Here is a 14,664-nt window from a genome sequence, read left to right as displayed (position 1 = left end):
AACTCAATTCTGGACCACAGATCAAACAGCCTAAAATTGAGTTCATCGATGCAAAAAAGAGTCGTTTTGACTTCTAAGCAGCAGCCCCGTCTTCTGTGGCGTGTGGTGCAGTTGGCAAAACTCAAGAGCATTATGTCAATACTAAACTGTAGAGACTACAAAATGACTATTATTCTGATTAAGATGATTATCATACAGGGGCTCTTAGAAGATTCATTAGTATCCTCCACTCCCCACTCGAGTGACAATGGCCAATGTAGTAAATAATCTCCAAAGACGTGGTTCTATGATTTAGCATGTGCAGGAGTGCCCATCGATGATGCAGGACGGCTCGCAGACGTGGCCCGGAGAGAGAGAGAGGGGTTTAAAAGGGAGAGAGAGGGAGAGTCAGAGGGAGAGAAGTAGAGCTACTGTGAGAGGAAGAAAGAAGGCGTTATTGAGAGAGGGAGAAATAACGGAAAGAGAGAGAGAGATCTGGTTATAACGAGCGTGGATGTGGGAGATAACGGGCGAAAATAGAGAAGATAGAATGAGAGAAATAGATAAAATAGAATGAGGAGAAAATAGAGGAGAGAGCATGAATGATAGAGCATGTGAATGAGAGAAGTATTAGGCGCTGGAAGGAGAGGGAGCAGGTGGCAAAGGGAGAGAGACGGTGCGCGATATAGAGATAACGTCAGAGAGGGAGCTTGCCGTGAGAGAGAGAGAGGGATCTAAAGAGAACTAGAAAGAGAGATGATTGAGAGAAATAACTGGAGAGAGAGAGACGATTAAGAGAGGGGATCCGATAGAGAGAAAGAGTGATGGAGAGAGGGAGAGAGATAGCCGATAGAGAAAGAAGAGAGAATCCAACAGAGAGTGCGAATAAGAGAGGAGTGGCATGGGCAAGAGGGAGGGAGGGCGTTACTGAGAAAGAGATAGAGAGAAGAAACAGGGATAGTGTGATGTGGGGTTTGACCTTGGATGGGTCCCACGGATTTATTTTAGTTCCCGCTCAACACTCTTTCATCTGCCCCTCTATGTTACTTGTTAAAAGGAACATTTGTACTATTTCAGAACGAGGTTTTCTTCTTTTGTGTTTATTCTTCCTTCTTCTCCCTTGTTCTCTCCCACCAGGACCTGTGCTGCCAAGGAGTGACAGCTGGGATTCTATCCCAACAGGCGAGGGAGAACGCAGCAGAAATAGAGAGATACAGGGAGAGTGAGCGCAGCAGAGAGAGAGATAGATGAGTTACTAAGAGAGAGAAAGCACGAGAGAAACGGCGATAGAAAAGAGGGAGAACGCCAAACAGAGTGTGGTGGAGAGAGGGGTAGTACGAGAGATAGAGAGAGCGATTTGAAATAAAGAACGTGAAAGAGAGATGATTGGGAGAGAACGGGAAGAGAGAGGGTGAAGGAGAGGGAGATCTAAAAAGGGAGACGATTGAGAGAGATAACAGTCCGTCCAAAGAGAAACAACGGCCAGATAGAGAGAAATAACGATGGAGACAGCAGCAGGAGGGCCTCCCCTCAGTGGCGGCCGCGGCGGCACTTCCGGCGGCGACAGCAGCGCCGGCTGAGGAGAAACCGATGGGCGAGATTTCTCGAAGTAAACTTTTCTTCAAATTAAAATCTCCGTTGAAAACAATGAAGTTTTGGGATTTTATATAACCATAGAGTGGAAGAAGAAAGTGGGAAGCGTGGGGAAAGAGGGTGGTGGGAGTTGCTACTCCAACGGCCACAAACGTGGGTTCGCTCGTTTATGCAATCTCCACCAATCGATCAGGTAGCGCTGCTTGATATGCAAGTTCGCAACCATGTTGGCACAAAACCATGTTTGTCTTCTGGTACATTCAGGCACTTTCATCAAGAACCCTAAATCATTTTACTCACAGCCCTCCCTCCGTCGTGAAGGGTCCCCCTGATCAACCAAAAGAAATCCCAACTCGAGTGAAAATAACAAGGTAACTGAAGAACAAGAAGACAATATACTCAAGGATCAGACGTGCTGTCCGCAGTCCAGATTTATAACAACAGAATTGCACGAGTTAACAAGAGACCTGGGTACGCACACCTCCAACTTTCTTTTTGACTTAGTATCTTTCCTGGGGAGTGTTATAACAGAAAACCCTCTAAATCCCCGTGACTTAGTATCTTTCCGGAAGAGTGCCGATCGGGTCTTTGAGACCTGTCGTAAATTTCTCGGCTATATCCCCGTGACTTTCACACCTTGGACAACGGCACGACTTTCGGCTTTCTCCGCTGGCTACGGAGTACAGAGAGTTTTGACGGGGGCATAAGGTTTATGTCACAACTCACAATAAGGTGCATCTGTTATTTAAGTGGCATCGTGCAGTAGATTTTCGTAGTCGCCTGAGGAAATTTTTTCTATTAAGCCGGAATTCTATGCACCTTTAATATGGGTATTTTGTCGTTGAATACAGAGTCATGGAGGCAAGGTTTCCTATTTCCATTTTTTCTGAACTGCGCTGTTGTCCACACCGTAATGTGGGTATTTTGTGGTTGAATATGGAGTCCTAGCGGCAAGGTTTCTTGCTTGCACTTTTTGAACTGCTCGTCTCTGCTTCGAAGAGTTTTTTGTCTTTTAAATTCCATCTAGTGGCAATGCATTAAATGACTACATTAACCACAGCGCCCAACGCCATGCTGTCGAGAATGATGGCCTGAGCTGGTAGTCGTGTCAAGCAATAGCGGCAGATGTGTGGCGCCTTGGAGATTGGGATGGGAATTCGGCAGACGTCGGCAGACAGTTCGAGAGCCGCGATAAGCCTAAAAATGGTGTTAAAATATGTCGTTGTTTGGGCTTTTAGACTTATACAATAAAATTTATAATTTCCCTTATTCACTAAATATAGAATATAGAGCAAGTAAGGGGTCGAACCACAGAGAGGCAGCAAGTGAGAATTTTATCCAATTTCAATGAATTAATTCAAAGATGAATAAAATTTTCAATTAATAATCTTAATTATGCTTAATAATATTCTTTAATTAATCAAAATTAAGTAAGACTTAATTTTGATTTTTAATATTTCGGTCAGAAAATTCAAGATAGGAATATTTTAATTCAGATTATTAATTCCCAATTATTATAAAATTTTAAAACAATTTTTATGAATTAAAAATTGGGAATGGATTTTAAATTGGACATCAAGAAATGGATTTTAAATTGGACTTCAATATGGATGAATTTTCGATTCAGATTTTATTTTTAGGTTTTTTATATATTGAATTAAATTCCTAAACAATAAAAATCGAAATCTAGAGAGATAAACTAGACAAATTAACCTAGAGAGAGAAAGTGAAGAATTTGGGGAAAAGATGAAATCCGACCCTAAATTAAAAATCTAATGAAGCAGAAATGTTTTAAATTGATTTAGAATTAAGGATCAAAAATCAGATCTTGAATCGGAATCAAAACGAAGTGCTAATTTTATTCAAAACAAACTTCTAGGGCATGTACATTTCGCCCATGCCTTGGCGTTTTAGAATCGTTCAAGAAGATGATTGAAATACAAATCAGAGACTTACAAATTTGAGTTCAGAAGCAAGATCTGTCGACTTCAAGAATCCCTCTTGTGTCCTTCCTGGCCAATTGCTTGGGGGTGAGCATCCAAAAGTATTTTTCGCCCTTTTCCAGACCTCCATTTAGAGATCCAACTGTCTGGATTGTAGAGGGAGAAAAGACAAACCTACACTCAAAATTTCAGCCCAATCGGACTTCTAGATCTCAAGATATCAACGTTTTAGTGAGGATTAAGCTAAGCAGTTAGATTAAATTTATCTCTCCTCCAATAAGTTAGGAAATGGCGCTTTTCTATTGGTCAGAATGTCTTTTTCTCGTTGTCCCCGTCCTCGGATCACGTCCTGACACGTGATTGTCTGCGTCATCAGCGCCCGCAATGATTGGAGAATATTCTCCCATTTATAAAATAAAGATATATATATTTAAATCGTATAGCCGTAATGTTTGACTATTCTTCTCTCTCTTTTTAAATATATTTTTAAGGACATAGCTACGCAGACAACCGGTTGCCCCCGTTGAATCTGGGGCAACCGGTTTTCGTTTTTTTTGAAACAAAATATTTTGCGGTCCCGCTACGCCATTTTTGCCCGCGCACTCTTTTCCCGGCCACAGCTACGCAGATTTGGATCAACCCTACGACGGCAACTTCTGCGGCGATCCGACCTCCGAAGCATGTTTCAATCCAACGAAATGAGGTTCCACTGAGAGATTGAGATAGAAAGCTGCGGGGTTGACAAATCTGTTCTCGACGGTGCGGGGTTCTCTACGCTGGTCTCTCTTCTCGGGTCCTCTCTCGCTCTTCCTGGTGTGCATTTCAATCTTTTCCCCTAAATGTGGCATTTTTGAACCTAGTTTGCGTTTTGAAAGTTATCAAATTGGCGGAGTTGATCCAAATCGGTTGCCCCAAATGGCCGGAGGTGTGCATTTCTATCGTCATTCTCTAGAATGGCGGAGGTGTGCCCCAAATCGCCAGATTGGCGGAGTTTTAGATGGTATTCCCTCGTCATTTCATGAATGGCTAATCCTGTCGCATAAACAGCTTCATAATCTGAATATGGGTGCTCAATAAAAGGTTAACTTAACTGTCAACGACATTATGGATTCGAAACATCAACTTGATCATCAAGTATTGGAACAACGCCACAATCTCTAGTTTATAAATGTAGCCTTAATTCACAATAAATGATTGGCATTATGGATTGGCATTTCATTATTTTCCGCTAACTTTAGCGTTCTAGGACTTAATTTTGGCCTCGAGAGTTATCAGATCAGTGGAGTTTTAGCTGATATTTCCTATTTCAGATGATTATGAGTTGTGATTCTTACCGATGATTATGAGTTGTGATTCCTATTTCAGAAAACTACACAGCCGGGATTTCCTAAGATGAGCCTCTTGATTTCATTAATTTCCCCAAAATTTAGCGTGTTACTGTTTCGGATGATTATGAGTTGTGATTCTTACTGATGATTATGAGTTGTGATTCCTATTTCAGAAAACTACACAGCCGGGATTTCTTAAGATGAGGCTCATGATTTCATTATTTTCTCCAAAATTTAGCGTTTCTGGCCTTAATTATGGACTCGAGAAGTATCACATCGGCTGAGTTTTTGCTGATATTTCCTATTTCAGATGGTTTTGACTTGTGGTTCTGAGTGATTATCTTAGTTTCGGGGTTCTCATGCCCGAAGACATTTCCGGAATAATCAGCTTATTTTTTGGTGTTCTTATGTTCAAATACAATTCCGGGATGTCGACCTATCGGATTAGATTTGTACTAGGATGTAGATTTTGTGATATTTCGAAGCGTAGACCTTTCTGTTGACATGATTTGGATTTTTTTTTCAAAAGCAATTGACCTGACTTGCTATTTCGTCAGAGAATCTAGGAGGAAAGAGGAGTATATATGCGATCCTGAGGATTATTGTACGTGTTATTCGTTCCTTTATGACATTGTGAACAAAGGCGAAGAGCTTTTTGTAAGTTCTGTACACGTGTTCTTCTTTGATCGATTTTTAAGCTCCTACAATTATCCTTTCTTTCGCTCTTCTCAGAGCAAGCACCATTTAGTTGCAAGGCTTGCTGAGGCAGCTGGAGTGCATTCTGAAGTTGCAGTGTCTGATGAGCAGCTAGCTCTACTTCTACCAGGTATTTGACAAATCTTATACTGTATAGTGCAAGTAACTCTGAAGTCCATTTATGTCTTCGGCCTGCCAGTTTGCTTAAAATGGATTTCAAAATCTTAGATCGTTTCATGTTGACAAAGTTGGGGTGTTGGTAATTTTCATAGTATGTGTCTTCGAAGTTCCTTGCATTCGTTCTAAATTTCGTAGCTTAAAACATATTCATGTGGAGGACATGCGCAATGGATTTGCTGTTTGGATCTTATTAAATTTGTAAGTACATGAGTAAAGGTTTTTCATGTTTTCTTTAGAATACAACTACTAACATAAAGACACATTTTTTACAACGGCCGTGATTCTTCATCCCATGGGAGTTTGTGGCTGTACTTTTTTTGGCACTTTCCTCTCTTCCCACCCGTCCATATGATAGGAGACCACTATAAACCCGGAGGTCATAAAATTATTGTACTTCACTTCGTCTCCTTACCCTAAGGATTATGAAACAAGACATTTGGAATGCCAAATTTAAGATATCTTTCTTCTCGAAAAATGAGTTCCTTCCCTCTCATGTTCAATCCTTATGTCATTTGCAACACACCTAGCCCCATGCAAAATGTATGGGCTCACGAAGTGAGATTAGGGTTTGGGAGCATCACCAAAGAAAGAGGGTATTCATCATTTGTGATACACTCTTCTCATCCCCTCATCATTCCCAAGGCCTAAATTGTACTTCCATTCTCTGTTATAATTTCGTAATTGCTTCGAGGCATTAAGAGCATATAGCCATCATATATCCAGCTATATTCATTGTAGACCCCTAACCCATCTTATTTCTCACTCTCTTACCCAATCGGTCAACATACAACCTTATCGTTATTCACAGGATCATAAAGACATTATAGAATGTCTGACTCAAGAACTGCCGGATTCTCATATTTGTAGACCATTTAACACCTACTTTTCTAGACCTGCTTTATTAGAAAAAAGAGAGATGGAGGATTCAGAACGTGCATTGACTCTAGAGCTTTGAGTTGCGAACAGTGCCAAATTATCATCCCATTCCCATAGTAGAGGAATTATTTGAAAAGGTCCATGGTATGGCTGATTTTTCTAATTTGGACTCGAAGTTGGGATATTATCAGATAGGGATGCACAACAAAGATATCCATAAGACAGCCTTGGAGTCCCCATGAACTCAAGCGCTGTCCATCCTGCCTGCTTCATCCTAACTTACACCAAAGATTCTACAGGAACCCCATTACTTGAAGATTGGTGGTCATGGTGGATTTCACCGTACCTTCAAATGAACTAATCCGAAATTTTTTTGGACAGTGATTAGAAAACATGTCATCCACAGACACTTGACATCCATTTTCTGCAAAAAACTATCGCCGATATATATTCAAAAGAAATATGGATCACCGTTTTTGACCGACATAATATGAAATGAACGCACTTCTCAGTTATGCCTTTATAAATTGGCTGAATGGTATAGTTATCATCAGCTTTGCAGCCTCTTCTATTGTGTTCCTCCCATCTCATCTCGATATCGATCTCTCTCATTGGAAGATTCCCAAAGTAGAATTGCAAATTTGATTTCCCTACCTTCATATCTTTACCCTGCTCGCCTTTCTCTTCAAGTAGAAGAATGTATATGTGGAACGTAATAATTTTCTGGAATGGGGCTACAATCTTAGGCCAACATGATTACGATTGACTATATAACATTGCAGCATGAAGGGGTATGAGGTTGGGGTTGCTACGACATCAGAAGACGCAAGTGCTGGCACGGGAGTATTAGATGTTGCTCCCATAGGCGAATCATCGATTGCTCGTGATTGGCATGCATCGTCTACTACTGTTACATGTACCGGAAAAGTATGCGTTGGAGATATCTTTGAAGCACTCGATGAAGCACGTGAGAAGTGTACCGCGTACGCCAACTGCCCCCTTGGACAGAAGAGTTCAAAACAGTTGCAATTCATTAGATTTCTTTGTTTTCGCGGTGGTCAGGCATTACCGAAGTAGTCATCCGTTCCTATAGAGTTCCAAAGAGAGAAGCGGACATTGAAATGTCAATGTCCATTCGTAATTAAGCTGCGGAGGAATCAAGCATCGGGCGTCTATGAAGTGTATCAAATGAATAATCATCACAATCACGACCTTTTTACTGTAGCTGAGTTGGCTCAAATGCCGCAAAATCACTTCATTCCGGACAAAGTGCGATAAAAAATGCTAGAGTTAAATGAAATTCGCATGCTCAGCTGCTCTCAAATCAAGACATTGATAGAGCAGGAGCATTTCCCAGATGTGGCGGTTACGTGGACACTACGAGATGTTCAGAATTTGTTACTAAAGTCCTCTGTCAAATCTCGTGAGACTAACGACTTTGTCAAATTATTGAAAGAGAAGTCCAAACACGGTTTGTTCTTCAATTTCCAATTGAACGATGACACACTTCGCCTAGAGCGAGTTTTCTGGATTTCACCTAATGGCAAAGAGAAGTATGTGCAGTTCAACGATGTTTTACAAATCGATGCTACATTCAAGACGAATCGCTTTGGCATGCCGCTGGTGTTGTTCACCGTGATCGATAACCACGGATTAACAGTATTGAGTGCTGGATGTCTCCTGTCTAATGAGCAGTTTGATTCTTACTTGTGGGCGCTTCAGCAATTTCGATACTACACAAATTGCGATCCCATCGTCCTGTTTACAGATGGCGATATGGAATTGGCCCGAGCTATTAAGGTCATTTGGCCTAATGCAATCCATCTACTGTGCCGCTTCCACATTTCCCAGAACATCACACGTGCTCTAGCTGGATCTTTGAGGGCCAATCTTAGCGAATTCATGAATGAATTCTGGAGGGTCGGCTCCATTGAAGAAATTGACGTATTCGAGATAGAATTTTTGACATTGAAGACAAAATGGCAAGCGACAGAATCGTATCTTCGAGCTCTCGAGGCAAAAAAGAAGCAGTGGGCATTCGCCTACACCCATAACAACTTCGTCGCAGGTGTGTCTTCTACGCAACGCCAGGAGATGGTCAATGGGCAGATCAAATCTGCGTTATTGTCGACTTCGTCCCTATTGCGCATTATTGATGGTTTCGATGCTGTCGAAACACGATCGCGAGATAAGTTGTCCCAAGCTAGCCTCTCCACCAAGTTTTCCCTTGCATCAATGGACCCTCTAATTAATGACGCCCTTCATACGCTGACAAATTATGCCCAGGTTCTTCTCAAAGCCGAATCAGGCATGTCCCTTTCATATACCTGTGTTGCAGATGCTTCCAAAGATGAGGGATATTTCCTGGTCAGTCATAAAGATTTCCCACAGAAGTTTCGTGTTGGCCGGCTATCCATTGGCACCATTGAGCAAAGTACGTGCTCCTACAGGAAGGCGATTTGGCTCGGTATTGTATGCAGACACATGCTGTGTTGTTTTCGCCACAATAACATTTTTTCATGCCCTGTGTCAATGTTTAATCGTCGCTAGAAAAAGGTCTGCGAAACTGTGGACAATCAGTCAGTCTTCATCGATACTGCATTGGCTACGCGACCCAATTTCGAAGGTATGTTCGAAGATCAATGACTCTCTGAACTAATGGCTCTGACGAAGCCTGTTTTACGATGAGCAATTGGAACCGAGAGCACATTCCACCTGTACAATGCATCAATGACTTTTCTCGGGGAAACTATTGAAAGACACATACAGACATCGCATCGTGCATTATCTGATCTGGAGGAAGGCTTTGTTAGGAATCCGTTGACAGCTCGCTGCAAAGGACCACCAAAGGTAGGGAACAAGCGCTACAAAAGCATGGCACATCAGATGCGAAGTAAAAATAAGCAGAGTGGTGTCACGTGCTCCAGCTGCGGCGAGCAAGGGCACAATGCCAGGACGTGTAAAAAATTTGATTGCATTCCGTTCAACTCCGTCGAATAGATAGAGGTAATTTCTGTTATTTTCCTATCTCTGCATCCATCTTACTTGCATAAATATTCTGAATTCCTACAATGAATCCATCTTATCCTTCTATTTACAACTTGAAGCCAGAAAGACTGAGCAGGTTACTCATCTCTCTCTACCTTTATCTTTAAACACACTCTCTCCATATATGTGTTATGTGGGCTGCTCAAGTGACTCCTCTCTCTCTATATCTCTATTTTAATCTATTTCTATCTCATTCATATTTATGTTGCTCTGTCTAAACTTCAGTGCATGTCATTCCTTTCAGGCTGAGAAGAAAGGGTTTTCAATTAGAGCGTCCACGAACAAGTCTGCTTGCACGTTGGTCACTGGCCTGGGCGCATGCTATAACCTGGTCTGCTCTCTCTCACTCCCTTTCCCTCCCTAAAAAGTTTTTACTATATTGAGCAAATTTTCCTGCTGCACAATCCAATCCACACAAGCCAGATGATTCGGCTTCTGAGATGGAGCGAAGTGGAGTCAACAAGAAGAGGAATAAATCTCTCTTTCTCGACCACACTCGCGCCAACATGAATCCCTCCGGGCTGTCTTCGACCGGCAACACTGCCAGCGCATTGGTGGGCTATATGGACCTGTAGATGATTATATTTTTGGGTTGTACTTGGGTGTAGAATTGATCCACATGTTAGTGGGTCATTTGTTATATATGTTTGGATGTTGATGAGATCAAATATATGGGCTCCATCTCTATCTTTAAACTCTCTCTCCATCACTATCTTTGAACTCTCTCTCTCTCTATATGGGCTCAGCTTCCTTATAAGTTGAGATTGAGAAACGAGGCCCTGGTGGATTTGCGTTAGCTATAATAAATCAAGCATAGGGTACTCACAAAGTATAACCAACTTTCATGATTCCTGAATCCTATGCCCTATCCATCTTCTGTAAAACTACTTCCATGATTCAGATTTCTACAGGGGCACAAGATACGTCTCTTTCTGATTATCAGTCGGAGATTTAATATTTGAAATTTCATTAATCACACATAATTTTTTTTTTCTGAAACACCGATAAAAACTTCACAACAAGAATATTGGTCAGCAGACAATGCAGAACCAAACAGGATGTGGGCGTCAGTCATTGAGCTAGATGAGTCAAATAAACCACATTCATAAGGCGAAGGACGGAGGACAAGTTGCGCAGCCCTTGCCACAGTCACCGCATAGAGTGTCCCCATGCTCGCCATCCTTGTCCTCATCCTCAGCTTCGTCTACACCATCCTCGTCTTCTAGCTGCTCCTTTGGCACCTCCATCCCTGACTTCACAGGCTTCGTCTGTGACTCCGGGAGCCTATGCTCGATGGAGGCAAGAAATCACTGATCGGATACGAAACAATCATGTATTTAGAATCTATAATGCTCTCACTCTAGGAGATAATGACTATTTCTGAAACAATAACATATTATGTATGTGTATCTGCCTAAGTCCATGGCTGTCTACCATCTGTGTTCGCTCTATCTACTGTATATCCAACTTATTTCCAAAACGTCTTAAAAGGCAATATGAGAGTGACAGTGGTCAATACGGAAAAATGCCTATCTTTCCCTAATGAGCAAAATGTTTTAAACCAACAATATTAAGACTGTGGACTTAGGCTTCCACAGTTGGATACATATAAACATTGGAACATGAAAGACGAATTATTATTTAGCATTTGTTCAGGTAAGAAATCTTAGAACAAGAAATGAGCCTCAGAGCGAACAAGGAAGGTCTCTTACAACTTTATAATTTGACTTGGCCTTGCCATTGCCACTGACTCCAGCATAAGAGTAAGAATGCCTTTATAAATTTTGCCTTTGTTTATTTGAATTTCAATTTATCTTAGGAGTTGAAGATGCCTTAATGAATAAATTTTCCTACAATTTGAATGATATGCTTTCAATAAGAAAAAAAGAGGGAAATTCAAATACATAACGGCGAATGCTATTAGGAATCGAAGGCGTCTAAATACAGAAAGATGATCCCGGAAATCAAATGACACCAAATTTTAGTAAAACCATGAAGGGAACTCAAACAAACAAAGGCGAACATGACTTGAGACTTGAAAACGACTTTAAAAACAAAATTATCCTAGAATTCAAATGACATATACTACCAATAAGGACCACGAATGAAAACTAACAAAAAATAGTCGAATTCTACCAGGAATCTAAGATATCTAAATAGAGAAAAATGATCCCAGAATTCAAATATCCCATAGTTCTAATAAGAACAACGAAGGAAATTGGAACAAAACAAAGGAGAACTGATCATAGGAGTTGAAGATCTATTCTCATAGCGGCGAAGCGATGGGTAGGAAGAAGCCTAGAGATATGCTCAAGGGCACAACCAAGCGGCGCCGGAGACGAGGCGGCGAGGGCGGCGCAGGCGGCGCCGGGCGGCCAAATTGCCCCATTCCTTCATCTCAAAAGGCCCAATTTTGAAGGGCGCCTTCAGAGCGACGTTGAGAGGACGACCTTCAGCCCGATCGACGTCGACGACGACGGTTTCTTTGATACAATCAAAGCCCAGGCTTTGTGGGTTGGTGGGATTTTGGCTATGTTCTTGCCGGTGAAGTGGGATTGTGGGTTTGTGGGCATAGCGGAGTTGGGCGGACGAAGCTGAGTAAGCCATTGAATGGTGGGAGATTCGCAGAAAGATGAAAAGGGTTGAAGAAATAGGAAGAAATTCGAAGTGGGTCGGGGCAAATCTTCTCCTTCTGTCATGGTAATAGCGTCTGTTAAGGCGATTTTGGGGCCTGTTGAGATAGAAATTGAGGGGGGGGGGCTCCTCGTTGGCGGTGGAACGGTGCTACCCTCTGCTCCATCGTTGGCGGTGGCGGCGCGCAGTTTTTGTTTCACTTCCTTCTTTACTTTGAAATTTCTGCAAGGAACGGAGATAGATCTAGGAAGAACCGTATTACTGACGTCGCCCAGAGCCTTCCTCTTCGAAAACCTGCGGCTGATTTCTGAATCTCTGAACTCCATCAACTCTACCGAAGAACAGCAGTGCAGTGTAGAAGATTTCTCTGCGCGCCATGCTCTTCAAATTACAGGCCAAGACAGCGGGAAAAAAGAATTGGACACGCCCTCCCTCCCTCCCTCGCCCACTGCTCGCCTCCCTCCCTCCCTCGCCTTCTGGTCGCCTCGCCTCCCTCCCTCCCTCCCTCGCCTTCTGGTCGCCTCGCCTCCCTCCCTCCCTCCCTCGCCTTATGGTCGCCTCGCCTCCCTCCCTCCCTCCCTCGCCTTCTGGTCGCCTCGCCTCCCTCCCTCCCTCGCCTTCTGGTCGCCTTGCCTCCCTCCCTCCCTCCCTCGCCTTCTGGTCACCTCGCCTCCCTCCCTCCCTCCCTCGCCCTCTGGCCGCCTCCCTCCGTCGAGGAAAAAATGTCGAAACAAATAATGTCTGGCCCCTCATTTTTTTCAAATACAAAAAACGACCCTGCTATGCGAGATTCCACGGGTTGCCCGAGATTCCACAGGGGCAACCCGTTGCCCGCGTAGCGGGGTCGTATATTTAAATCGTATAGCCGCAATGTTTGACTATTCTTCTCTCTCTTTTCAAATATATTTAAATCTTACAGCCTCAATATTTGACTATTCTTCTCTCTCTCTTCTATTCTTATTTAAATAAATATATCCATTTATTTGCCCGAATTTTGGGCGAATGACGTGGATACCCCTTAGTAAATATTTAAATATATTATAAATGCCAAATAAATTAAATATGTTTTATTTAAATATGTAAAAATCATTTCGTGGATATATAAGGGTCAAAAAATTATATAAAAATATGGAAAATTTCAGAAAATCATGAAAACACTTAACAACCTTTAGCCAAGTATTTAAAGCCCTGTAAAAAAATATTTCTTCATGAAATGAGGTTAAATTCCATGTAGAAAATGATAAAAAATCAGAAATAATAATATAATGAAAGGGTAAATGATTTATCTTTATTTTAATATGATAACATGCAAATATAGTCATTAAAACACATAAATATAATATAAAATTCATTAATTAATCATCTTAATTTGCAATTTATCAAGCCATCATAGAGCGACGTGTCCGTTCCTGACGAGGGCATGGCCCGAGGCCGGTGACAGCGTTCGTACATGATTCCGGAAGCTTCTCTGTCATGTTGTTGGTGGAGCAGTCCGGTGGGCATACTCCTGGCTTTGAGGAGTCATTATTGAAAGAGCGCGAGGCCCTTCACGTAGCCTGCTCGATAATTGGGAGAAAGCTGAACAGAAAGAAGAAGAAGAAAGACAGAGAGAGAGAGAGAAGAACACGAGAGGTGGATGTTAGATTGTATTATCCCTTAATGATCAACACAGTCTGTGATAGTATTTATATGATAATAGTAACTCTTATAATGGGTTTCCTTAACTAATCTAGCCGTTGTAACATAAAATACAACAGTTATGTTTAGTTAAGTCCTAGCCGTTGGATCTCGCCAGTCGATCTTTGAGCCTAGCCGTTATAACTCAATATGACGGCTATGTTTAATTCAATCCTAGCCGCTAGATGTGTATATTTAGATTTTATCCTAACCTCTAGATTGACCTGTCCGATGTTTAATCCTAACGCTAGATTTTCCTATGTTGACTCCTAGCTACAATCCCATATCGGGTATTATATAGTTCCAATTTCTTACTATCTAATCTTATTTAAACCTATGTCGCTGGCGTGTCGTTGACTGTCGATGGGCGATCCTGGCGTTGACTGCTGCTGACGAGTTTCTCAACTCTGCTCCCCCCCCCCCCCCCCCCAAGCTCAACGGCAGAGCTTCGACGACATTGAGCTTGTCTCTTAGGTGAACAAATTTAGACTTTGGAAGTGGCTTGGTCAGGACGTCGGCCAGTTGGCCATCACTATCGACGAACTGTATTCTGATGTCCTTGCTTACAACCTGCTCTCGCACAAAATGAAAATCAATCTCTATATGCTTCGTCCTGGCATGGAAGACTGGGTTGGTCGCAAGGTATTTGGCACCGAGGTTGTCACACCAGAGTACGGGCGGTCCGATCGGTGTGAGTGACAATTCTAGGA

The 14,664-nt window shown here is 42.2% G+C and overlaps 1 protein-coding gene and 1 long non-coding RNA gene across 2 annotated transcripts; both read left to right on the top strand.

Moving 5' to 3' along the window:
• Nucleotides 1-502: 502 nt before the first annotated feature.
• On the top strand, nt 503-2,727 carry LOC144706878 (uncharacterized). The gene is made up of 3 exons (XR_013582338.1): nt 503-1,765; nt 1,875-2,043; nt 2,633-2,727. It is a non-coding gene; the product is annotated as an uncharacterized LOC144706878 (long non-coding RNA).
• Nucleotides 2,728-5,271: 2,544 nt separating this feature from the next.
• On the top strand, nt 5,272-10,218 carry LOC144707111 (protein FAR1-RELATED SEQUENCE 11-like). Its single transcript, XM_078580232.1, has 8 exons — nt 5,272-5,305; nt 5,373-5,500; nt 5,576-5,669; nt 8,052-9,067; nt 9,146-9,221; nt 9,285-9,445; nt 9,888-9,974; nt 10,063-10,218. Exons 1-8 carry the CDS (start codon nt 5,272-5,274, stop codon nt 10,216-10,218), a joined length of 1,752 nt encoding a protein of 583 aa, XP_078436358.1.
• The last annotated feature ends 4,446 nt before the right edge of the window (nt 10,219-14,664 follow it).

This window comes from Wolffia australiana, chromosome 8, assembly GCF_029677425.1.
Source record: "Wolffia australiana isolate 7733 chromosome 8, ASM2967742v1".
Taxonomy (NCBI): Eukaryota; Viridiplantae; Streptophyta; class Magnoliopsida; order Alismatales; family Araceae; genus Wolffia; species Wolffia australiana.
The sequence above is the reverse complement of the archived record's forward strand: the minus strand, read 5'-3'. Positions and strand labels throughout refer to the sequence as shown.